At 41.9% G+C, this 24375-nt stretch overlaps 1 protein-coding gene across 1 annotated transcript in view; it reads left to right on the top strand.

The window, feature by feature from the left end:
* The first annotated feature begins 1024 nt into the window (after positions 1-1024).
* LOC148325988 (potassium/sodium hyperpolarization-activated cyclic nucleotide-gated channel 2) overlaps positions 1025-24375 on the top strand; it is a 33852-nt gene continuing 10501 nt past the window's right edge. Inside the window, exons 1-4 of the mRNA XM_088311320.1 lie at positions 1025-1834; positions 3936-4359; positions 7681-7842; positions 16367-16585. Coding sequence (XP_088167446.1) covers positions 1266-1834; positions 3936-4359; positions 7681-7842; positions 16367-16585 — 1374 coding nt within the window. The 5' untranslated portion in view covers positions 1025-1265. The remainder of the gene's footprint in view (positions 1835-3935; positions 4360-7680; positions 7843-16366; positions 16586-24375) is intronic.

The following is a 24375-nucleotide window of genomic DNA, read 5'->3' as shown; positions in this document are numbered from 1 at the left end:
AACTGGAGGCTACAAACGCATCGGAAGTCAAAGTATAGGAGCAGACATAAGTTTGCTAACAAGTCACGTCCAATGGAAAGCCTTTGAGTATTTATCCCATATCCTTATTATTCATGGTCCATGTTCTGGTATGCACTATATACTCAATAATAACAATTCAGCGCTAGAATACATCTGATTCACTCTAGTCAAATTTATTTACACTAGAGACACGTTTGGCCTTTTGGTACACTAGTAAATATTTGTGCTGCACTACTAGGCCCAACTAGTAGGCAAACTACGCATATCAAATATTGCAGATACAATGTGTTTTAATCAATATTTTGGGAATGAGTTTGTTGATATTTCTTGTTTTTGTTCAAATATTTAGTTTCATTACGGACGCATTGAAAATTGTTAGAATTATGCTTTTATATGCTTTTAAGTTATGTTTTTCAAACAAGAAGCGTTTCTGGACCCGTGCTAAGGTCCGCGGGTTCCCTCTAGTGGTACACGAAAGAATCACAGATTTAACTTCAAATTGGGTATATATTCGGAATAATACACTACTACACTACTGTATTTTAATGTTGATCACAGTGGTGGTAGTTGGTGAGAAAATGTTTTTTTTTAGATGGCTGGTACTCGGTGAAGTAGTGGAAAAGGGTGAGATGCATGACTTTGTAGAACTGACATAGTCTAGTTAATTGCGCTGACCAGAGACCTCTTATTTTTGTTTTCAATATAAAAATGAGCGACGAGAGGAGGGGGGCATTTAGGAGGCGCGGGGTATTTTCTATTTGAAATAATTGGAATAACATTTGCTCGAGATGCCGTTACGTGTTTTCTCAGGTGGACAAATATAATTTACACACCAAGCGCATGTTTCTTGAAATTTTATTTTGGGAGAAATGTCCACCAATTCTGGAATGACCCAAGTTTCCACATTTACATCAAGGCGCCGAAGGAGGAAGAGGAGGAGGACACGCCAATACCGGCTGAACATCTTTCCGCCAGGAGGGGGCGCCGCGACCTCGACTTCCAGGAGGCTCTCCACCAAGGAGCCCTGCCTTCCTCGCGCAGAGGACGCTCTCGCATCCTCACGGCCCACTGCTGCCTCCGGAGCCACGGAGACCCGCGGACCTCATCCGGGCGATGCTGCCCACCACGGCCAGAGCAGCAAAGCATCTGGGGCGGAGGCGTCGGACTCGCAACCGGCCGTCGCGATAGACAACGCGGACGCGACAACGGGTGATGGTCGCAGCAGCGTCGCTCCAATTTCCAGCATGAAATGCAACAAAAACGGAGAATGCAGGAGGGACTCGGGCACCGGGAGCCTGCGCTCGATCATCTCCAAGCAGGAGAAGCAGAGCGTCGGCGGGTCGGCGAGGGCCGAGGACACGGGGAGCGCCAAGCGCGGAGCTTGTAACTCGACCAGCGCCAGCATGGACGGCTCCATCACACCAGGCGGGTCCCTCACCGGGGGGCACGCAGGCGAGAGCACTACCCCCGGAGCGAGCGGCGTGCCCGAGAAAAAGGACCCCAAGGTGTCCTTCTCCAACGCACCGAGCCGGAAAGCCTCGTCGTCTCTGCACGGGCCGAGCCAGACCCCGCAGCCAAGGAACTCTGTCACTTTCCAGAAGCAGGACGATGGACCCCCAATCGTCCCCGCCGAGGATGCAGAAACCCGAGGCAGCCAGGCCAGCTTCATGCAGAGGCAGTTCAGTAGTATGTTGCAGCCTGGAGTTAACAAATTCTCCTTACGCATGTACGGCAGCCAAAAGGCTGTGGAAAGAGAACAGGAGAGGGTCAAATCAGCTGGGAATTGGATTATCCACCCTTACAGTGATTTCAGGTAAGACCCTCGGTGTGTGGGGTCCTCATTGTCCTCTACAACTTTAGAGTGGGAGACCACATGCTTACTACAGCCACTGATTTCCTCTGTCATGCCTTCTTATTAAAGGCGTCCCTTGCAACACGCCGCCGTGCACAAAATCCCACCCAAACAACCTGTTGTCAATCAAACGGATTTAAGAGAGTTGCCGTCGCCAACTAAAACCCTTGCAGTGTGTTTGTACATTAGCACGTCTGGGATGGCCTGCTAACACAACAGCCACTCTTTGCAATGCGCGGCGCTCGCGTGCAACAAAACGGAGTATCGCTCCGACGCAAAATAAATTCATTTAACACATTCAATGAACATTTATATATGTATGTGCTTTGTAAAAACAAAGCTACTAGGCTAGAGGTGGAGTGTATGTACGTCCGTGCGCTCGTGCGCGCTGCACACAGTAATGGAATGTCACCTTGAGCCAAAAGCATGCTCACTGGAGACATATCCGCCCGGATCCTGCATCCTAATCTGTTTACTGGGGCTCAAACGAGCACTAGAAATGGGGCCAAACATTTCATAGTGCGATATACACGCCAAGTGGACGATAATTTGATCAGTCTGTCTTATTTAACTTGACCTATCAGGGGCTGAATTGCACAGGGATGGGTCAAGGAATGTGTAGTCTCAGCTGTGTGGCTTTCAGCACCACTATGAGAGGACAGTTCCCCTCCTCGAACGTCCCTCCACTCGCCATTAACGTCTGGATCATTTGTATCACATAACACCGAGTCGGTACACCACTTATGCGCTCAAACTTGAGTTAAACATAGCTGGAGACCACAGGCCACCGTAGAGAGACCTCGACTCCCACGCAGAGATGATCCACAGCTGCCTTAACTCTCATTGTCATGCTAATGCATGCGTGGTGAATATCTAAAGTCGAGCGTGATCACCGGGGTGCTTATTACTGTTGCGATGGAGCGCAGGAGTCGGTGCTTGTTGCATAAGTCGCAGGGTAGTGACTCAGCGCTGCACCTGTCCTGCAGAGACAGCTGTGATGGGGGCCCAAACCTCAGATACTGTTACTCTCACGTCACCATGAGCATGAAAGTCACTGGTGGCCCTGGACTGAACGCAAAACTCTTCAACAATTATGTTGCACTTTGGCCATTTTTATTTGCAAGAACTGTACAAGTTGCAACAATTTTGCAATGGTGTTTCCAACCATTACCGAGCCAACGCAAAGTCTTAATTTGCAACCAAAAAGTTGAGATTAGAGTCCTAGTTGGTGCAGTGAACTTCAAAACAAGCAGCAGTTTTGCCAGACAATATATTTTTTTTAATTACAGTCCGCAAACTGTTTATTGCCACTCCTTGTTGAAGTTTACTATGAATCTAATCATAAAAAAAAAAAAACAGAATCACAAGTTGCATTTTTAATTAAACCTTGCAAGTTTTTCTGACAAAAGTCTGCTATGTTAATGTAAACAAAACAATCATAAATATTGTGGTAGTGCAAACAACTTAATTTTTAACCAAAACAACACATGTAGAAAAACAATATAACAATACTCACATGCATATATTCTTGATTTTACACAAACAACTTGTATTACTGCAGCTTAGTTGCGATAATCATCAAATCCATGAGTAGTGTGTCTGTATGGATTGTATTGCCCCGAGGGGACAAAGCAGACTCATAATGACATTTAAATAATGCCTTAAATCATGATGCACCAACTGTTGGATTATTTGCGTTACATTTAACTCTTTGAGTGCCATTGACGTGAAATGCCGTCAACGGGAATCCTAACAAAGAGTGCCGTCGACGTCAATTGACGTCAACTTAGTTCACTGAACCCACACCGAATTTCTCGTTGCATGCCTGATTATCTAAAAAAAAAAAAAAAAATTATATTAAAAAAAAATGTGTTTTCAATTTGTGTAAATGCTGGTAAGATTTTTAGTACATATCCCCCAGTAAATGTGCCTTTTTGGTTCTACTTAGAAACTGTGTGGTCTTATTTGACTCTGGTTTTCTCTGTTTTTCTACATGTCGCCTTCCCCTCCTGGTTTGCCCCCCCCCTCCCCGCCTCCCACACACACCTCATATCTGCTATAGGTTCTACTGGGATTTCACAATGCTGCTGTTTATGGTGGGCAACTTGATCATCATCCCCGTGGGCATCACTTTCTTCAAAGAGGAGACCACCACGCCCTGGATCATCTTCAACGTGGTCTCGGACACTTTCTTCCTCATGGACCTGGTCCTCAACTTCCGCACGGGAATCATCATTGAGGACAACTCGGACATCATTTTGGACCCTGAAACAATTAAGAAAAAGTACCTAAAGACGTGGTTCATAGTGGACTTCATCTCCTCCATCCCTGTGGATTACATATTTCTCATAGTTGAGAAAGGGATTGATTCCGAAGTGTACAAGACCGCTCGAGCCCTTAGGATCGTCCGCTTCACCAAGATCCTGAGTCTTCTGCGGCTGTTGAGGCTCTCTAGATTAATACGCTACATACACCAATGGGAAGAGGTAAGTCGTAATTGTTTCTAAATGAATCCTTTTTTTCATTCAATGAACTTCTGGCACACAGGTTGAACAAACCCCCAATTTAGCAGACGACAAAAGGTCACAGATTAGTTGGCATGTACCCAACAAAATGCTCGCGCTGCTAGCGCCTCAGGGCTCAATATTAATGTTCTCACCTCCCGCCTCATGGTGAGCGTTGCATAATGTCAGCAGGATGTTTGAGCCTTAACAAAGTTTGCATTCTAATTACTGTTATTGTCACACGAACCCCCCCATCGCCCCTCGCTGCGCCCACCTCCCTATTTCTCACTGTCTGACCTGGAAATCCCACAGGCAGCATCACGCAGTCTAATAAGCAGCCTATTATCAGGCCAAACACAGTTAATCAATTAAGGCAGCGCTGAGAGAGCAAGTTGGGCATACTGGGAATAACGGGCAGCAGTAACGGAGAGGTTGACTGCAATTATATACAAAGGAAATTTCCAATGGTGAAATACTTCAAAAGTGGTACAATTTGAAGATAAATAAATAATATTCTGGAAAAGTTCCCCCCAAAACTCAAGTTTCTTTGGCGATGCCACAAATGAGAGACAGCAAATGAAACATGTAATGACACATTTTTGGACTAGTACAGGCGTGGGCAAACTGAGGCCCAGGGGCCACATGCGGCCCATTTAACGTTTTAATCCGGCCCGCCGAACTTGAAAAAAATTAAATGAATAAACCTTGTTAATGTTTTATTTTCCAAATACTGTGATTTTTCAAAGACATATATTGTTGTAATGCTTAGAAAAATATTCTCAATTAAAGCTTGTTTGTTTCTAAATTATTTTCCTAATACAGTTGATCTTAATGTGTGGTACGCAGTCCTAAAAACCAGCAGAGAAGGTTAGGAAAGCTGTTGCGTGGTAGACTTCAGCCTCACTTTGATTTACTCCCCAAAGGATTCACTTCGTCTAACGCCGGCCTCCGAGCACCAGCCCGACTCCAAGGAGAGGAGGTCCGGCAATGTCATAAGATCCTTCAACTTTGCGTTTATGCCACGATTGGCAGCGTAGTGTTGGCATTTTGCAGTGCTGAGCTGTGCAGCGGGCCTCCACTGCTCACTTGACCTTTGGATAATTGGATTTTTGAAGATATGATGTGATACACACACACACACACACACACCCACACACCCCCACACACGCACGCACGCACACACAGAGTGATGCATGATGGGAAGTGATACTTGGCATGCATGGAGAATGAGAGTGGAGATGAGGGGTTGAGTGAGTGTCATCTCCCCTCCCCATCATGGAAGTCACATCACTTATTTTATTCGGGACCTTGTAGATTCGCTGCATCACTCGCATAGGACACCGCAGAGTTGCTCTTACGGTTAAAAATGAACACAACAGACAAATTCAGTAAAGGTTAAACTGCCATTTGAGAAGTTGAACACATGTGCTGTGTTAGAGCCCAGCCCCATTCGTCTTTAACGGAAAGTATCACTTCTCCCTCTGCCGCACTGACCTATTTTCTTATTCCTCCATTGCATGAGCCACGCGTCGGCTGCTCTCGCACTAAATGGGATTTATGCCGTTTGTTGAATTTGGACAACAGCAAAACAGTAGAGTGCTTGCCCATTGCATTGTGGTCCATTGGATATAGCACTCCAAAATTTTTTATTATTTTTTTCTTTTACATTTTTTACATTATACAGTGGCGCCTTGAGATATGAGTGACTCTACTTAGACTTTTTGAAACACGAACCATTATTCAGATTTTTTTTTTTTTTTTGGTTTGACTTTCAAGCGCAAACTTGAGGTCGGAGCATTTTGTGGAGTTGGTGAACTCTACTCATTTCACATTGAGCAGCAAAAAGTGAGCAATTCTTTAAAAAAAAGGTTTCAAGATATTTAACGTCACTCCCAGTTAAAGTTTGTTGTCATTGTAAACGTGAAATAAGGACAATTAAATGTTGCGCATTTAAAACAAACACATGGCCATTGATCAGCTATCTTAATGCTAATACTAACACTGAAATAAAGTTTTTTTTAATTTTCAATTGTTAATTTTTAAAATGTAAATCTGACATTGACAATTATGCTGCTCTTGTAACATTAAAAGACATTTTTTTTAATTGGTTCTTTTGTCGCTCTAAATATGAATCACAACCCCCGATGTATATACTGTTCAGACCTCCATGTATAGTATATCTGTCTGTCTGCAGGTGGCCAAGGAGGACAACTTCATAATGTTGTTTGATTCTTTTTAATTCTATTTTTTCTCCACTGTATATTTTTCAGAAAGTATACATTGTTATAGAGTGCTATTTTCTAATTTCCTATTATTTTTTTTTGTGGAGGCTGGAACGAATTGACCAACCATTGATTTTAATGCGGAAAGGTGATTTAAAATACAAGTGACTTGAGTTATGAGTGTGGTCTGGGAACACATAAACTCATATCTCAAGGCACCTCCGCACTTCCTCACTGTATTGCTCTCCCTTGTGGGAAAGGAGAGTCACAGTTGCAGATGCATTTTTCAGTTGTTTATTGGATGTCATGAGAACACATAGAAGCTGCGCTCACACGTAAATACTCACACGCAGATTTGCAGGCACCGCCTCTTAAAGGCACATGCATGGACACAGAGACGCCAATATTTACAGTATTTTCTGTACAGTTTTTTTATGCGTGCATTTTTTCTCGTTTAAAGTGTGCGGGAGGGATAAAACTTGCCATTTCTCTTTATCGGAAATTTTTAGCTATCGCGTGTGGGTCTGCAAATCGTCCCCAATGATTAGCAAGAGTTCGCTGTCGTTGTCAGGTGAAAGTTGATTGGCTACAGTGTTTATCCACAGCATGATTGACATCTAAGAAGACGCAGACTATCAGTTGTTAAGGATCATAATGGTCCCTGTCCATCATGAGTGAGTCCAGTTGTTGGTCTGCTCACATGATGGCATGGGTGTGTGTCCCTGCAGGCTCATGTGAGTGTGTGACTGGACTGACGTGTGTGTGTGTGTGTGTGTGTGTGTGTGTGTGCATTTGAGAGCGCTCATTGATGACATGCCTCTTGCCTGCTCCCTGCTGTGTGCGGGACTGATGAGAGCCTGTCATCCCTGTTCATTTATCAAACTCTGTGTAATCTGAAGGAGACCGTAAAGATGAGCGGGTTGCCGTTTCTGTGTGGGAAATTTGAATTTGAGGGACTTGACAGTTAGCTATTTGCAGTGATAGCCACGCTTAAAAAAAAAAAAAAAAAAAAAAAAAAAAGCATCTTCACAGTGGGATTGATCCTTGTCATGATTTTCATGATGTCGCTGCCACACTCCAGATCTTCCATATGACCTATGACCTGGCGAGTGCTGTGATGCGGATCATCAACCTGATTGGCATGATGCTGCTCCTGTGTCACTGGGACGGCTGCCTACAGTTCCTGGTTCCCATGCTGCAGGACTTCCCCTCTGACTGCTGGGTGTCACTCAACAAAATGGAGGTAAGGAACGCGACTCGACTCCATTGACTCGAATCATTGCCAGACTCAAATTCAGGTGACCAGTAAGACTGAGAGAGTGATAACACCATACTTAACACGTTGGAGCCCCATTCACATTTTACACCTAGTAACACTAACGAATCTCATGACACCAAAGGGGGAAAATTGGGCTATGTGTTGAGTAATTTTGAGGGGACAGTAAATTTACGTTGTTGTGCAAGGTGGACAATGACCTTTTCACATTTCATTTTAAGTGTCATGTCGTCAGTGCTGGAAAGATGTAATAGATGTTTTTTTTAAATGTGAGGGGTGTACTCCACTCTTTTTCAACTGTGTGTTTTCAAGACAGTTTGTATGAAATTAATGTAACGATTTGTCGAACGATAGCAATAGCAACTATGGATATCTTAATCCACCTCATACTTCAGAGGTCAGGATTCAAATCTCGGCTCTGGCAGTATTGTGTGGAATTGGCATCCTCTTCCTATGCTCGCATGGGTTTTAAACTGCTCCTTTGGCCTCTTCCCACATTACAAAAACATGCTTGTTGGGTTCTTTGAAGAATCTAGGTGTGAATGCTTTGTTGATATGTGCCCTGGGATTGGCTGACCTCTCATCCAAGGTCAACAGGGACGGGCTCCAGCGATTGGGCTTTTTGCTGTAGAAAATAGATTGATGATAAAATGGCAACTTTAGTAAAAAATAAATAAATAAAAAGGTTTTCTGGAATCAGTATTTTAATGATTGTCATATACAGGGTACAAATAAAGTATGTTTAAAGCCCCTGTAAAGTGAACATAAATATTGGAATGATTTCCAAAATTGACATAAAATTGGATGCTAAGTCATATAGCATTTTTTTTTTTTAATGCTTATACATCTCTATATGTATGTTACAAGTTCTTATATAGTGGCAATGCAATGTGGAAAACCCCCCAAAATTAATGCCATAGCTCCACAATTCAGCGCAACATAGTTTAGTCTATCCACATGCTTAGCAAGCGTCTGCAAAGATGTATTAAAAAAAAATCTTTTGAATGACATTGTCTTTCTTTCTTAAAAGTGTGAACTGATCCTAGAGTGAGATGCAAGTTTGGCTGCACTGCGTCTGCATGGGGTGGTCAAGCTGAAAATCCCTCTTTAGTCAGGAGTAGAAAACAAACGCAGGCTCAAGGTTACTGGCAAAACTTGATATGGTTTAGATCAAAAGAAAACAAAAACCCACGCTACCCTGTGAAGCGTCATTAGCTCAAGTGCTCGCACCGATGCTATTATTGCTCCATGAGAAGTTGTTGTTCGCAACGCAGATCGTCTCGAGAGATTTTTAGCCTGATTCGCCCGTGCTTCAACGCGGTGGGGTGACCACAGGAAAGATAAAAGGGGGAAGGAAGGGTTGGGGGTGAATATGCTTGGACAGCTGGGCTCTTTGTTGCCATGCATCTCTCCGAGAGATAAAAGCTGCTTGTTTATACGTCTGTCTGTCAGCCTTTTAGCGAGTGTGGAGAGACCACAGGCACATGGCCAAATGCACTTTTAAACCGATTTGTTCTTTTCTCGACGACAGGATTCACGTCTTAAAACCCGGGCATTGCCTCTAGATTTTTTGGCTTTGAGGGACTGCTGTCACTCTTGTTTTTACTGCTACACAAAGTAAGAAGGTAATGAGATCATAAAACAAGATCGTGTGTGTTTGATGTGTCGATAGGACAGCTTAAGTAGTGGATAAGGAAATTCAATTAGGATCGAGCTACTACCGCTTAAAATAGTCTTTCACATCCAAACTTTTATTGAACCAGAAAATAATAAAAATGCTGAGGTGACTGATAATAAAACAAATGATTTCCAGTGATCACCCTTTCTCCAATTTAAAATGGTAGCACAAAAGGTCTTGCAAGGCTCATTTCAACTCCAAGAGAATAATTTTCTTCAAAAACAAAAGTCCAACATTATCAAATAACCCAAGAAAATGCAGTTCTTTGTGCAACACAAATTAATCATCAATCTTAGCCCTGATAAATTTCATGACATCATCTCTTCAACTGTTTCAAGCATTTATCATATTTTATACTTTCATGCACAATCGCAACTACATTAGCAGAGAGTTAATGCAAAATAGTGTTTGTGATTACATAAATACTGCACAGGCTCGTGATTGTCTTCAGTGGAGATAAGCGAATCTATCTGCGGTAAAATGTGCATGGAGATATCTAAATGGCACTTGTTGGCTTTTGCGCTTGAACTTATCATACATTTTAGTCGTCAGTCAACTTAGCGTAGTCTGGAAATTGGGAGGATGGCAGACCTAAGCATAGATTCGAACCCGGAACCTCTTGCTTGTGAGGCAGATGTGCAAACAGCTGTGCCGCTGTGGTACCAAACATAAACTGTTATCTTTATTTATTGGTCATACTAGATGCAAGATTGGATCTGGCCCCCGGGCCTAGAGTTGGACAACTGTACAGTAAAAAGTAGAGCGCATTAATATAGGCAAACTCGCATAAGAATATTTTTACGACAAATTTTAGTGTTAATACAGCTCGGACGAGACTGATTAGTGCTATGAGAGCCAAATATTTCATTTCATTTTATAAAATTGATCGAATAAACCGTGCCCGGGCAAGTACATTGCGACCTTGTGGAACTATGCCGTGCTCTTTGCTCAGATATCACTCCAGACCATATCCAATACACTTTCCTCCCATGTTACACATCATTAAAAACTCAAGTGCCGTCATTCCACTACTTGTGCGCCACTGAAATAGCCACAAAACTGCTTGTTTGATATTTAAAATGTGTCATTGACTTGATACAAGTTGAGAGTGAAATCCAACAATATTACATTTTCGAAACTTGCCGAATGTCAATGACAGGCGGAGCATTTATACAACAGGAATCACCCGTGATACAAACATGTTTTGGCGCAGTTAAGAATTTGGATTTATCTAACAACATGATAAAAAGATCAAATAAAGTACAGACTTACTACAATTGGCTACAGTGTTTATTAAAAATAATAATAATAATAAAAACATATTTGCCAGAGATGCTGATTGTTAAATTGTGTATTTCTACCGACAGTCCTAAGAGGTTTTGCTCTGACTATTTACATTTTTTTTTTGTTGCATGCTACGAGTTTTTTTGCAATATAAAGTGAAAATTGTTGTTCAACATTTGACATTTTCTGGGCTTATTTAAGACATTCCTTTCCCAAATAATACGCAGTGGGTTGAAAAGATCAGTGATGATTGATCAATTTAAGTGGAAAACACTGAACATATTGAATATTAAATATTAAAAGTGCAAGAACGTGCTGAGTTCATTATTCATGACATTTCTACTGGCCCAATCGAGCCAGCGTCATTTAACTTCAGGTGGCCCCGACACAATCATGTAGTAATGTTGAACCCTGGCCGTGAGAAGTCAGACCCAGTTGAAAATTATAAAGACCTTGGGCAGAATGCATGAGGCTCAGAGGTTGAAATCTGATTGGACACAAAAAAAAATATTAAACAACCTCACAATACTCGAAGCAGTGCAACCACAAGAAACACAAACAGGCAAGCGAGATCCAACCACGATCATGTAAACTCACATGGCACATTGAAGGATGACTTTGCTGTTTGCTTCATCCAGAAGTGGTGAGGTGACGACGCTTCTGACTGACAGGACACTGACTCGTCCATTGAGCTCTCCTTTTGTAGAATCAGAGACAGCCAGTCCCCAGAGAGCCGTCACTCTCAAAGTAAAGAGCCGCTCTGGCGTGGTGCAGCCCGCCTACAGCCACCTGAGACCACCTTCCTATTGAGTGGCTGACAACTTGTAACATTAGCCATTGTGTTGCAGTCCGGCCATCCATCAAAGCTCACACCCCTACAGTGTCTTTGGTGGCGAGGGGGCCCTCGGGCAGGACCCATGGAGGGCGTCGAGAACATTGTGTAATGCTGGATGACATCCGCCAGCCAGTAATTGGATTCAGTAGAACTTGTAACACCTCAGGGACGGAGACTGTTTTCATTATGGAGCACAACTTCTATCCATTACTCTATTTAGTTTGTATTTGGTGAAGCTGTAGGGAGCCTTGTTCATCACGATGATTATTTGAAATTTAGGAGGAGTAACGGAATAAGCAGTTGAGTTTCTGGATACCACGTTTCTAAAACATGCACATTAGTTTCATTTAAAACTCTATTGGCTGGCAACCAGACCAGGGTGAACACCGCCTCTCGCCTCAGGTTCTAGGTCAGGTGTGGGCAAACTATGGCCCGGGGGCCACACGCGGCCCCTTACACGTTTTAATCCGGCCCGCCAAACTTGAAAAAAATTAAATGAATAAACCTTGTTCATGCTTTATTTTCTAAATACTGTGGTGTGTCAAACACATATATTTTGTTGGAATGCTTTTGTTCATTTTCATTTCAAATTAAATGTATTTTTTTTCTCTGATGTTACCATAACACTCCATCCATCAACTCTTGGTCCGGCCCCTCTGTCAAATTTTCGAACGCATTGTGGCCCGCCAATCAAAAAGTTTACCCACCCCTGTTCTAGGTTCCAGTTCCCCTGGTAATTTATATACTCGTAAATAAATTGGCGTTTGAGCAATGTTCAAACTTAAACTTTCCACTGTGTAATAAAATTAAGCCATTGGATTGGTTGTATCTGAACTACAGCAGACTATGAGGGGTTATTTTTTACTTCCTGTTGCTTCTGATTCTGTCATGAGTTTGAATTTCTGCACTGCAGGGACTAAAATCTCGTCATCGTGTTCTTCGGCTCCTAAAGCACCGTAAATGGGATTTATGAGTTGGTTTGTTTTGAGAAATGGATGCTGCTATCTTTCGTCTCTTGAAATAATGCATCTCAGCTTTTGGAAAAAGTTCATGTGAACTGTTTATAATGGAAAAAAAAACCATTCAAAATTGGATGGAAATATACACGCATCACGGGGTTGGATTGTGCACTGACTTTGCTGCAAAAATTGCATATAATAATCAATGGCATTTTCATGTACCATTAAGTATAGAGCCTGGGCCAGGAGGTGATTAGCTTAGCATAAAAATTCTCCAAAATACAAAGATGCCAGCACGTTCAGTGAAGCTGGAATGCATAGTTAAGTTTATAGCCCAAAAGAAATTCCCCTTGTGAGACATTAGAGGAGGAAAGTGCAAACCATATTTAACAACACCACTCACTCGTACCTTCTTCACACAACCGCGCGTATCGCTTCCGTGTTTTTGCGTAGTCGCAGTGCTGTCGCACGCTGTCTCTCGCACTGTCAACTGAACTGTCAGGTAAATGGCCAGTACACACAAGAACATTACAAGATTTCATTCTGCTTCAAGCACAATTAGTTGAATTCTGTACTTCCGTCCCAAGGACGAACTGCCCATCTCCGGGAGCTGGAACACTTACAGCTAGCCTGCTCGCTAACACTTTTGAACAGTAAGTCTGAATATCTCGCTTTCCTTTTTTTTTCTCTACAAATGCGCTTGAGCAGATCTTGCCCTCCCTCCGCTTCAACACACTATATTTCACAGAACCCCTTGCAGAGCAGACCTCACGCACAGACAAAGAGTGGAAGAAAGATAGAGAAGGCGAGACACACTAAAGCCAGATAAGCCACTCTAAACCGAGCCCGCGTGTGTGAGACGAGGTCGGGCCGAAAGCTTTGTCGCATCCGTGTAGATTATCTTTTGATATTTGTTCAGCTCATCAGCCACTGGACACACACGCACTGATTGGTCATTTGGAGCGCCAGGACTCAATTTTCTCTCATCTGCTTCTTTCTGTCTGTTGTTTTTCGGGATGCCAAAAATTTTTCATGCTTCACTACTGCAAAGTGAGTGAAGAGTCTTTTAGTTTTTCTGTTATTTCTTCACTTCGGGCCCAAATAGTGTAGAAATTGTGGCATTTATACCAAAGGTTCTAAAACATTTTGAGTCCTGGGACCCTATACAATTAAAGTATCTTAAGATACAAGCACCCCTAAATAGAGTACAAAGAAGAACATTTCAAAGTTGATAAATAATCCTGAGGTACAAAAATATTACTAAATTGAACAGCAATGTCTTTAATTTATTCAATTATTATTATTATTATTATTATTATTATTTATTTATTTATTTATTTATTTATTTATTTTAAAATATACAATCTAGGAATATGAGTGCTGAGATGCCTAGCATTTTTTTCTTTTCGGCCTGCTTGTACGTAACCTTTTTTCTTGTCAAATGAGTAAAATGAATACAAAAATGTAAAATACACCAGAGTGGCATCCACATCTGTAAAATATGATCATTTCATAGATGAATAAATAAACAAACAATTTCAAAACAATCAAAGCTCTTTTTTTAATACGTTGAAAGCTCCAAGGTCGAACACAATAGGTTCCAGGATGCTGGTCAACCTTCATGCTTTTCACATTAGAAATTATCATCTCCATCTGTTACCACCATAAAAAATGGAAAGATAATAAAAAAATGTAAAGAAGTGAACCACTTTTGATATCAGGCACAAAAACAGTAAAACACGGAAATTATATCTCATTTATGACGGTCAAACAAGTTATAAGGCACGGTGGCCCCAAAATGACCTCACAGAATGGTTGCTCGTCTGTGTGTGCCCTGCGATTGGCTGGCATCCAATTCAAGGTGTGCCCCGCCTACCACCTGAAGACAGCTGGGATAGGCTCCAGCACCCCTGCAGCCCTTGGTTGGTAAGGAGAAGCAGTTCAGATAATAGATGGATGGAAACAAGTTAAAAAAAAAAATAAATCAGTGACAAACGTAAAAACAAATCACCCCCTTAATATCAAGTGGCAGTAAAACAACACGTTTTAAAACAACCTATATGAACTCACGGACGTTTTGCTTCCTGAATTATGGAGGCAGCTGACCAAAAATTGACCTCTTTTGACGTCAAATTGTACGGCAGCGAACGTTCACCAGCCACAACGCTACAAGCTGATGATATCTTATACAAGCCCAGTCAAAACCTTTTCAAAGATAATAATCCTCAATTTTGGATCTCATTACTGTAAAATGCGCGTGTTCCAATCAATCCAGTTGCCAGCGAGTATACAAGGAGGCATTTTAGGCTCGTCGATGGGCCGCTGATGGAGATGTTGATTATCAACAAATACAACAATAGTTCCCAAACGGAACCCTCTTGGGAGAGCTGTTGAGACTCCCTCCTTTCTCTTGACTGAGCTATTTCAGAATCAAAGTGCTCGTTCTTCATCTATTATTCAATCTGTTGCACTCCACTGTTTCTCTTTTTGTTTCCACGTCCTCTATTTAGCCTCAGCCCGCTTGGTGGAGCTGTGTTTATTTTTGGAGTCGAGAGGCGCCGTCGCTGTAGGCTTGTAACATTGTTCCTCTCCGATTGTTTGCATTTGTTCTTTAGTCGACCGCTCGAAGGCTACGTTTTACACTCGGTTCTCGACGGCCGTGCTAAGTTTTCTCCCAGTCTATCACGGAATCTGCTGAGTCCCGTGGATTCAAAAGTGCACTACGGATTACCAGTGCGTCCTTTCACTCTCCCGCCACATTCTGATGGGATCTTTCACATTTCTCACATTTGGTCAAAACTTTCTGCAGATGCAAAGTGAACACCAGGCAGCTTGGGAGCATTTTTGGTGCCCCGGCTGAGTCGAATAAAGAATCCGTACCAGGCCTGGCTCCAGAGTCTGCGTCAGCGCCAGTCAATACATTTTTGTTAAATTGGGTTTTCTGTCAGCAAGTAATTCACGAATCCATCTTTTGTCCGTTATTTACATGCACTCCATAGTGCGCACACACGCACTTTGAATAATGAATCTAAACATTGGCGTCGATATCGAGGAGTTAAAGTGTGAGTTGCCGGGCAGTAATGCTTACCGTCTCACTATGGACGGCCTCCATGTTGCATCCACTCCGTTTTACCAAAGCCGACGAGGTCGCACCATTCTGTCTCTCCACGTTGTTTCACGACCATTCCGTTTTGTCCAGGATGGCCTGAAATGAGGCTGGCGTTCCCTCCCATGAACAAAATGCCTGGGTGTGAGGCGCCACTCACCCAAAGTCATTTGTGATGTTCTACTTTTTTCGTATTCCTAAGAACCAAATATGCCTTTTGAGTAGGCCCGTATCTACAGCACTGCCAGAGTCGCAATACAATGTTTAGCTGCTCTGTGAATGTCAAGACAAGCTGCTGATGACCAAAGTCAATGTTGTGAAGCCTTTTACTAAGCTCCGATCGGATGTATTTAACAACCGCTCGTTATCGCTTTTCTCTGAGGAAATTATTTCCCTTCCTCTGTGCTGAGCTGATGAGGCCTCAAAGAACTCCCCTGACGCCATTTCCGCTACCCTTCTCTGTCTTTGTAATGCAACCTCATCCCTTGAGTTCTTATTTGTCTAAGTGCTTTTCCATGACCCCGCTGTCCCCGAGGCCTTTTTCTCCCGCTCCTCCAAAACATGCCTTTTCATTTCAACAACACATTTGACTCATTGATAATCCATCCCTTTTTTTTTTCTCTCGCCAGAACGACACCTGGTCTGAGCTGTACTCCTTTGCCGTCTTCAAGGCAATGAGCCACATGCTGTGCATCGGATACGGCCGCCAAGCCCCAGAAAGTTTGTCAGATATCTGGCTCACGATGTTGAGTATGATTGTGGGAGCCACTTGCTACGCTGTCTTCATTGGCCATGCAACAGCCCTCATCCAATCCCTGGACTCCTCCAGACGGCAATATCAAGAAAAGGTAGGCCCGAAAAACGACATAAATGTTTCTGCAATTCACCCTCAAATTAACCACGAAGATGTTAAAACGATCTCACTGTGTCGTAAATAGCCTCAATCCGCTTGTTCCCTCACCGCTTTGACAAAGCCATCACTCTTATTCCTCACCCGTTTGACTGATTTATAATATAATGAGCCTCACAAGTGGCTAACTATAAATAACAAGGCCACTCAATACTGCATGTATATGCATTAGCCAGACACAACATGAGTGGTTAGCCTCACAGTTTGAGTTCCTGGGTTCAAATCGAAGATCCAGCATGTGAAACATGCATATTTGCTTCATTCAAGTCTCTAAATTGTCCATCGGCGTGAAAATGAGCATAAATGGTTTGTCAATTGGTTACAATAGTTACAATTGGCTGATGACCAATCCAGGGTGCGCTATAGAAATGGATGGATGTGAGGTATTCATTTAACTGGTTACTCTTTTTTTAATTTTTTTAATTATTACTGTGGTTGTGGATTTTGAGCATACTGGGTTACTTTTACCCAAAGTTGAGTCAGTTTATTTGACCCAGCTGACGGATTGAAAATTGGATTTGGGCTAGCTGAAGAGCTAAAGCAAGTCCCTGTTTTGGAGCTGTGAAGTGAATTTAGCGTAACATTCTTAGAAAATGTTGATGGCTCAGTGGGAAACACAGCTGACTTTGGACAAGGGGATTGGAGTTCAAATCTTGGTGGTTGGCCCACCTACAACCTCAAAACTGCTCACCTAATATCGTGCAAGGCGCGTGCCGTACGTGGTCTGTTTTTTACTCATTCTGCTTGCTTCTGGGTTTAATATTAGCGTAATGCCAAGACAATTTGAATCTTGACCTGCGTCGAGTCCATATATGGATGTAAAGGAGAGAAGTCAGTCACGTTTCAAAATAAAATATTGTTCAGCTTTGAATAATAACTAAACCAGAAAAACAGCAATTTCTTTTACTTTATATCTGTGCAGGCCGGTCCATAGTGGCCCAAGGACCAATACCGGGCCACAAACCAGTGGTTGGGGACCACTGCTTTAGAGGATAGTAAATTAAAAATTAATTTACCACAGCCATTGCTTGGATTTTTTTTAGCCATTGATCACAAATTATTCACCATATCATGTACAGTGACAAGTGCCCCGAGGGTTTCAACTTACAATTGTTCAAAATTTCTCCTCTGTGCTGTGTGCCAAAATTTGTGTTATGAACCAGCTTCGGATACGCCATCGCACGAGTGAAGTGAAAAAAATGCCTTTCCACGTTTTCAAGCCGAGCCTCAGTTTCAATCGATGATTCAACGGGACAAACAGTCAAACACATAAATACAAAATGTGAACACTTGCAAAAAACTGCTGTAGGCCACAACTCACACTCACGCTGAACTCTGACATCATTCACCAAGGCCAAACCCCTTAAAGGCACACATCCAACATGCAAATGTTACTGTATGCACAGGAACTACATTTGATGAATAATAAAATAAATAAAATAGTTTCTTCATTTACATATGACTTCATGTTTTACGCACTACTATTTTCTTTATTACAAACACTCAACAAGGCAACTGCAACTAATGAATTTCATTTCAATTCATTTCAATGGGGGCATTGATTTGATACAGCCTATGAGTGAATTAAAGCAAAATAAAATACTGGTATCACTGTATTACGATCAGTGTGTTTTTGTCATGCGATCAGACACATTGTGAATGGGGATGGAGAGATTAGAGCTGCAGCGGTGGCCTGTGCAGGAAACAGAGCAGCCTCTCTGTTTCTAAGCAGAGTCTCTCCAAGTAGGGAGCAAGGAGGGAGTGCTGCTAGCTGCCAGCAGCCAATGAGACGCCACGGGTGTGATCAGCCAGGTAGAGGCGGCACATCGCTAAGGGCGGGGCCTATGTGGCCACGCTAATGTGATGATGTGGAAGGGAGACAGAGGGGCGAGGGGCGGGAGAGTGTTTGATATGATGTCCCCCTTGGGCAACGGTAGAATTGATGAGGCAGCAGACCTGTGTGTCCTGACAATGTCATCTTGAAGGCGACGTAGTTAAACATGGCCGCCTCCCCTGCTGCGTTTGAAATGGATTACTACTTGCCTACTCCCGAAGGACGACTATAAATAGTGTCGCGGTGGACTATTTAATTCACACGGAAGAAAATTCAACAAAATAAAAAACACTTTAGAGTGATTAGGGAATTTTATATAGTGGACTACATTTCATTCCTCAGTGAAATAAAAATACAATTTTAAATATATAAATAATATAATAATAATATATAAGTAATACAATTTATTTATTTATTTTAATTATTTTTTTTACAAATTAAATCTATTTATTTGATAAAAAATGACTTACGCCACATAAAAGTCAGCCGGGCGACCGTCTAAAAAAATATATTGAACAAATACTCTTTATATTGTTTTAAGGTGTGTGTAGTTTCCAATATGAATAAAAATGCTTTATAGTGAATTGGCACTGTTTTAAAAAACAGGCCCCAGTTTTTATTCCCTTTTTCTTGAATATCTCTCTACCCTCCACTTTCTCATCTCTTTCCCATCCATCCTGCATCGCTTAAAGAGCCGCAACTGATCTTTGTCTTTATTTGCCCTTTTGCTCTCTCTCTTGCTATCTCTTCCTTTTTGCCGTTGGTGTCCTTGAGAGATGCAGAGCTGTACTGCTAGCTGGCTGCTACATGGAGGAGGTGGGGTGGTGGTGGTGGTTGTATTGGGGGTGGGGTAACCTGTGGGAGATGAAGAGGCCTTGTTGTCACAAGCAATCCTCGTGCTCTGCAAGATGGCAAATAGTGCCCGGGCGATTTTACATTGTTTACATTGCTTTTGTCAGCGTTTTATTTTTGGCTAGTAGTGATGTCATCGTTAGTGTGTACTGTATTCTGGATGAGTGCGAGTTGAGACAGTCGCTCCCACAAGCATGCGAGCACTGCTTTTAGTGGTAGATTGACGGTTCTGTTAAATGTTTGTAGCTCTTTAACGGGCAAAGAACCTCATTTCATTCAGTCATAAATTTGGTAGCACCCTGTGATTGAGTGTCTTATAAAAGTTCAAATGACACCCTCCTCGTAACAAATACAGAGCAGAATCTTACCCAGCTGAGCGTATTGTTTCATTCCAAAAGGTTGTCCTTGTCGACAAATACACAGTACAGCATGTGCTTTACTCTACCTGAGCAACATAAACACCTTAAAATGAAACTCGGCCTGAAAGTCCTGAAGTCTGCTGTGAGGCGTTTCTTTGTTTGAATTATCCAAAGTGTGTGTTTGTATGCACCTCGGGAGAACGAAGCTTAATAACTGCAAAGATACATAGAGTATATATATTTTTTGAGCTGAGGGCACCAAGGTGGATTTCTGATGTATTGCCAGATTTTGTCAGCTGCAAATTGTTCCTACAAGGATTAATATTTGTGCAGAGCAGAACGTGTCAAGCCGTGAGCATATTGATGATGATGCTTCTGGTTGAATTCAACTCTCAACCAGTTAGTACAGTACTACTCCTGACATTTTACAAAGAAAAAATAGCTGTTACAGTAGTGCAGTGCTTCTCAATTATTTGTCTTAAATTCAACCAGTGTCACAGGTGCCGGTATGATGCAAATGTTTTAAAAGTGGTGTTTTGGACAGCTTGTGCGCTCCATTTGAGCAGTGTTAAACTCGACAGTCTTTCTATTCTGTTGATTGCCTCATTTATCAGCTGCCAACGTGCTGATGATAGAATATTTGGTTGGCCATTTGTCACATTTGCTTTGATTGTATATTATATTGCATTTTTTTGTGTATGTGAAAACCTCTACAACATTACAAAGCCACAACAGACGTTTCCAGATGTTACTACGTTGCATTATTTGTGTCACTATGCATGCAACAAAACTAATATTAATCACTGATTTCTGTCTTCCTTTTCATTTAATAGATGACTAAAACAAAATGACAGACTCAATGAATTAAATAGCCTTTGGCTAGTGTTCAAAAATCCCTCTTGATCACAGCCTCAGGTCACATCATTTATTCTAAATAGCCAAAATGAGCTTGTATTTGGTTCATTAGCATGTAAAGTGATTCCCGCCTTTTAGTGTATGGATTAGTGTTATTCTTGGGCACTTTGAGCTTATTAAATTACCAGTGAATTCTATTAAGACGTGAATTCGAGTAACACGGGCTTTACTGCCAATTTTCCAGCCAACGGTTGACATCATGACAGAATGTTGCCGTTCCAATTAAGCAGAAAAGTAAAGTCACTTTAATATGCACCATACGTAATTAAATATTTCATATAATTTTCCAATAAAGCTTAACTCTGATTGATAGAAATTTCAGAAACACTACAACATATTTTCAGTACTTTGAGCTGCCCTTTGCATGAATTTGCCTCCGGAAAAAAAACACCTTCACCCTAAAATTGAAAATAAAACGGACTTAATTTGTTTGGTTGGTGAAAGATAATCACTGTTCATATAATGCCCATTGCAATAACGCTCTATTTTCATGGCCAGCGCAAGCCTAGATTGGCAAGCTATCTCTAACGGCATGCGGAGTCGGGTTAAAATGAGTGTTTCTTAATTTGTCAGAAGCGTGCAAGACAACACATTTAAAAAAAAAAAAAGGGAGGTCTGCGTCGTTGAGGGCGGGAACGAATTGTTATTGTGTTCTGCATTGGCTCCGAAGCTTTGATACATGCTGTTGTCATATCTATAAATTCATTATGATGACACACACCCCACATACCCACAGACCCTGAGAAAAAATGTAGATGTGTGTGGTTCCAGCAGATGTCAAGTTTTGACAAGTTTCTGCCACCGGAAGGTCAGATGCATTTGTCAAACGACCCACCCTCGCCCAGCATGGCACAGATTCCCAAACAGGCAAAATTACCTGTGATGGTTGATTTTTGTCTCTTTCCAACAGGAGTGGCCATTATTTGTATTTTTTTGCATGGTAACTACAGTACACCAATGCCCATCCTCATGCGAGCCTCTCATTTATCTAGGCTGTGAACAGATGTAGTGGCAGGGTGTAAAGTACATCAAGCCTAGAATTGTTTATTATTCTGTTAATTCTGCAAACATTTGCCAAATAAATGAAAATGTGAACATGTGTTCACATAAAATCATGGTAATTTTTTAAATGATTAAAATTTGTGGAACTGAAAAGGTTTTTAGTTCGACTGCCGGCGTTCACACCACCTCTGGCTCAAAGTCAACTGCGATAAGCTCCTGTTGCATAAGTTTTGCTCTTACAAGAACAAACGTCATTGAGGATTGATTAGTTGCGTAGGAAATTCCATGTGAGAACTGCATAAAAATCCGTCTTAAATAATGTTCAATATGGTTTTTTGATTTTGCATTGCATTTTTATTGCATTGGAAATTCATTGGCTATTCCATCCTTGTCATTAAAGTTGAATCTGCTCTCCTCTCGCATTGCTGGGACAACTCATCACGATGCCCGGGACGAGCGAGACACTGTGCAGACTCTGCGCAGTCTGAGCTGGTTGGCATGATGCAGTACATGACAGGAAGCAACAATGTTTTCTTCCTGTGCTCGCCTCTGTCTCCATGCGTCTGTCACAACAGCGCTCCGTCTTCTGCCAACCAGACAGCCTGTCACTGATCACTCCAATTATCCCCAAGCAGGCTGACCTTGCAAAGATCTTTAGTCAAACACAGACACACAATCTTGTGACTTTATAAAGTAGACATGTTAAAATGATTTTTTTTAAATAGCCCACAAAGTAGAATGTGTATGTTTGATGTTGAAACTAGTATCAGTCTCCTTAATTTGTTCGTCACTGGTCAGACGCTTTTTATTTTGTGATTTTGTAGAGGTTGAGACCCCGCAGAATGTTGTTCCTCCCCACACGCACTTTTGCGAATAGAAGTCAGACAAGACAAGTTCCGAATGACTCTCTATCTGATGTTCCTCTCTTTGGCGAATGTGCTTTATAAGATAATGAGGCGATTTAGCCAGGAATGAAGTGAATGAATTATACATTCTCATGGGCGTTTGGGATGAGCCTGAATTAGAATTTCCAATGGAGAGCGGTTGTGGGAGGAAAGTGCAGGAGGACAAACTAAGTAAAGTGAAGAGAAAGGATGGCAAAGGAGATAATGGTTCTACTGGTCACGGAATGACAAATGAGAAAATGCAATGAGTTGGTCGTGCGGATGACAAAATGTCAGCAGAGAGTTGAGCTGCCACATACGTCATTCAAGTGACAGCAAATGGACGTCATTTTGTCTCATTTGGCTGTTGTCAGTCCCCCTGCGGCCACTGTGACACACCGGCTAATTGCTTGCTCCATCTCCTCTGTGAAACTTCATTTTGTTTTTGCACACTGCATCCAGTCATTAAATACCACCATGTGAGGTAAATCCAGCATTCTGTATGTGGACCTTCAATGGACACCATTGGTCACAAGGCATTCAAGGCCTTCTCTGCTGGCCTTACATAACGAAACAAAAATAAATATTAGCATTTCTGATGAAATTTCACGATTGGTGTTTTTATAGCCCCCCCTAATCTAAACCCTAACCCAAACCCAAACCATAACCCCTGGCCCAAACCCCTTAGCCAGCTGTGATGATCGAATGCTTAGTGACACTACTTGGTGTGCAGGCGACCCGGGTTCAATTCTTACACTATTGGTGTTTTTATTGTCCTCCTTACCTAGAGAGGGGCAGATGCATGGAGTGTTTTAGTAACCTCACATCATCGGAGAAAAAAAATTTTAAATTAAATTTTAAATAAAAGTGAACAAAAGCATCACAACAATATATATGTCTTTGAAAAAAACACAGTATTGAGAAAATAAAACATTAACAAGGTTTATTCATTTCATTTTTTTCAAGTTCGGCGGGCCGGATTAAAACGTTTAATGGGCCGCATGTGGCCCCCGGGCCGTAGTTTGCCCACATCTGTTCTAAACGTAGGTCAGTGTTTCTGAAAATATCTACAAGCGCTCTCAGTCACTCCTCACACGCAGCCTAAAATGCATCAAAAATGGGGTCAGGTGTGGAACAGCAGCTGCTCAGGCGGAGCGTCGGGTTCTCCCCAACACCTTTCAACACCTCCATTTTGTTCCCAATCAGCACCTCTCATTTTGGGTATGAAAAGGCCACCTGCTGCAGTGCCTGTTTTGGCGCGTCGGCTAAAAACTTGTGACACACTTCACTTGTTCCGCACATGTCAAGAACGTGACTCACTCTTGGAAGTGTGACTTGTGAAGCTTCACAACATGACATTGTTCCTCATCTGGAACAATTCAGCATGATGTCATAGTTGGTCCATAATTAATTATATGCAAACATGAAGTTGAACTCTAAGCCTCTTGAACGTGAGGAAGACGTGACGACCACTAGTCCGCCTTGCTGTCTTTTAAAAAAAAAAAATGGTATTAAAAAATATTATATTTCTTCTCTCACCTGTTGCAAGATTTGTCACAGCAATACATAATTTACTGCGACATTTTATTTATTTTTTTTGATAAGTTGAGTGAAGTAGCTGTAGAAAACGGATGGATGGATGGACCTGTCAGTCATTTTACTGCAACATGTTTTACTTTTCCAAAACCCAGTTCCAATGAAGTTGGTATGTTGTGTAAAATAAATAAAAATAAAATACAATAATTTGAAAATCCATTTCTATATTCAATTCAATGACAGGAAATTTAATGTTGAAACTGATGAACGTTTTTTGCTTTTGCAAATATTCTGTCATTTTGAATTTAATGTCTTGAACGCGTTCCAAAAAAATGAGTGGGGCGTC

Source organism: Idiotropiscis lumnitzeri, chromosome 12 (assembly GCF_059441095.1).
Source record: "Idiotropiscis lumnitzeri isolate Australia: NSW breed Sydney's pygmy pipehorse chromosome 12, RoL_Ilum_1.0, whole genome shotgun sequence".
In the NCBI taxonomy this organism is placed as follows: domain Eukaryota; kingdom Metazoa; phylum Chordata; class Actinopteri; order Syngnathiformes; family Syngnathidae; genus Idiotropiscis; species Idiotropiscis lumnitzeri.
Note: the sequence above shows the minus strand (reverse complement) of the source record. Positions and strands in the feature narration are given on the sequence as shown.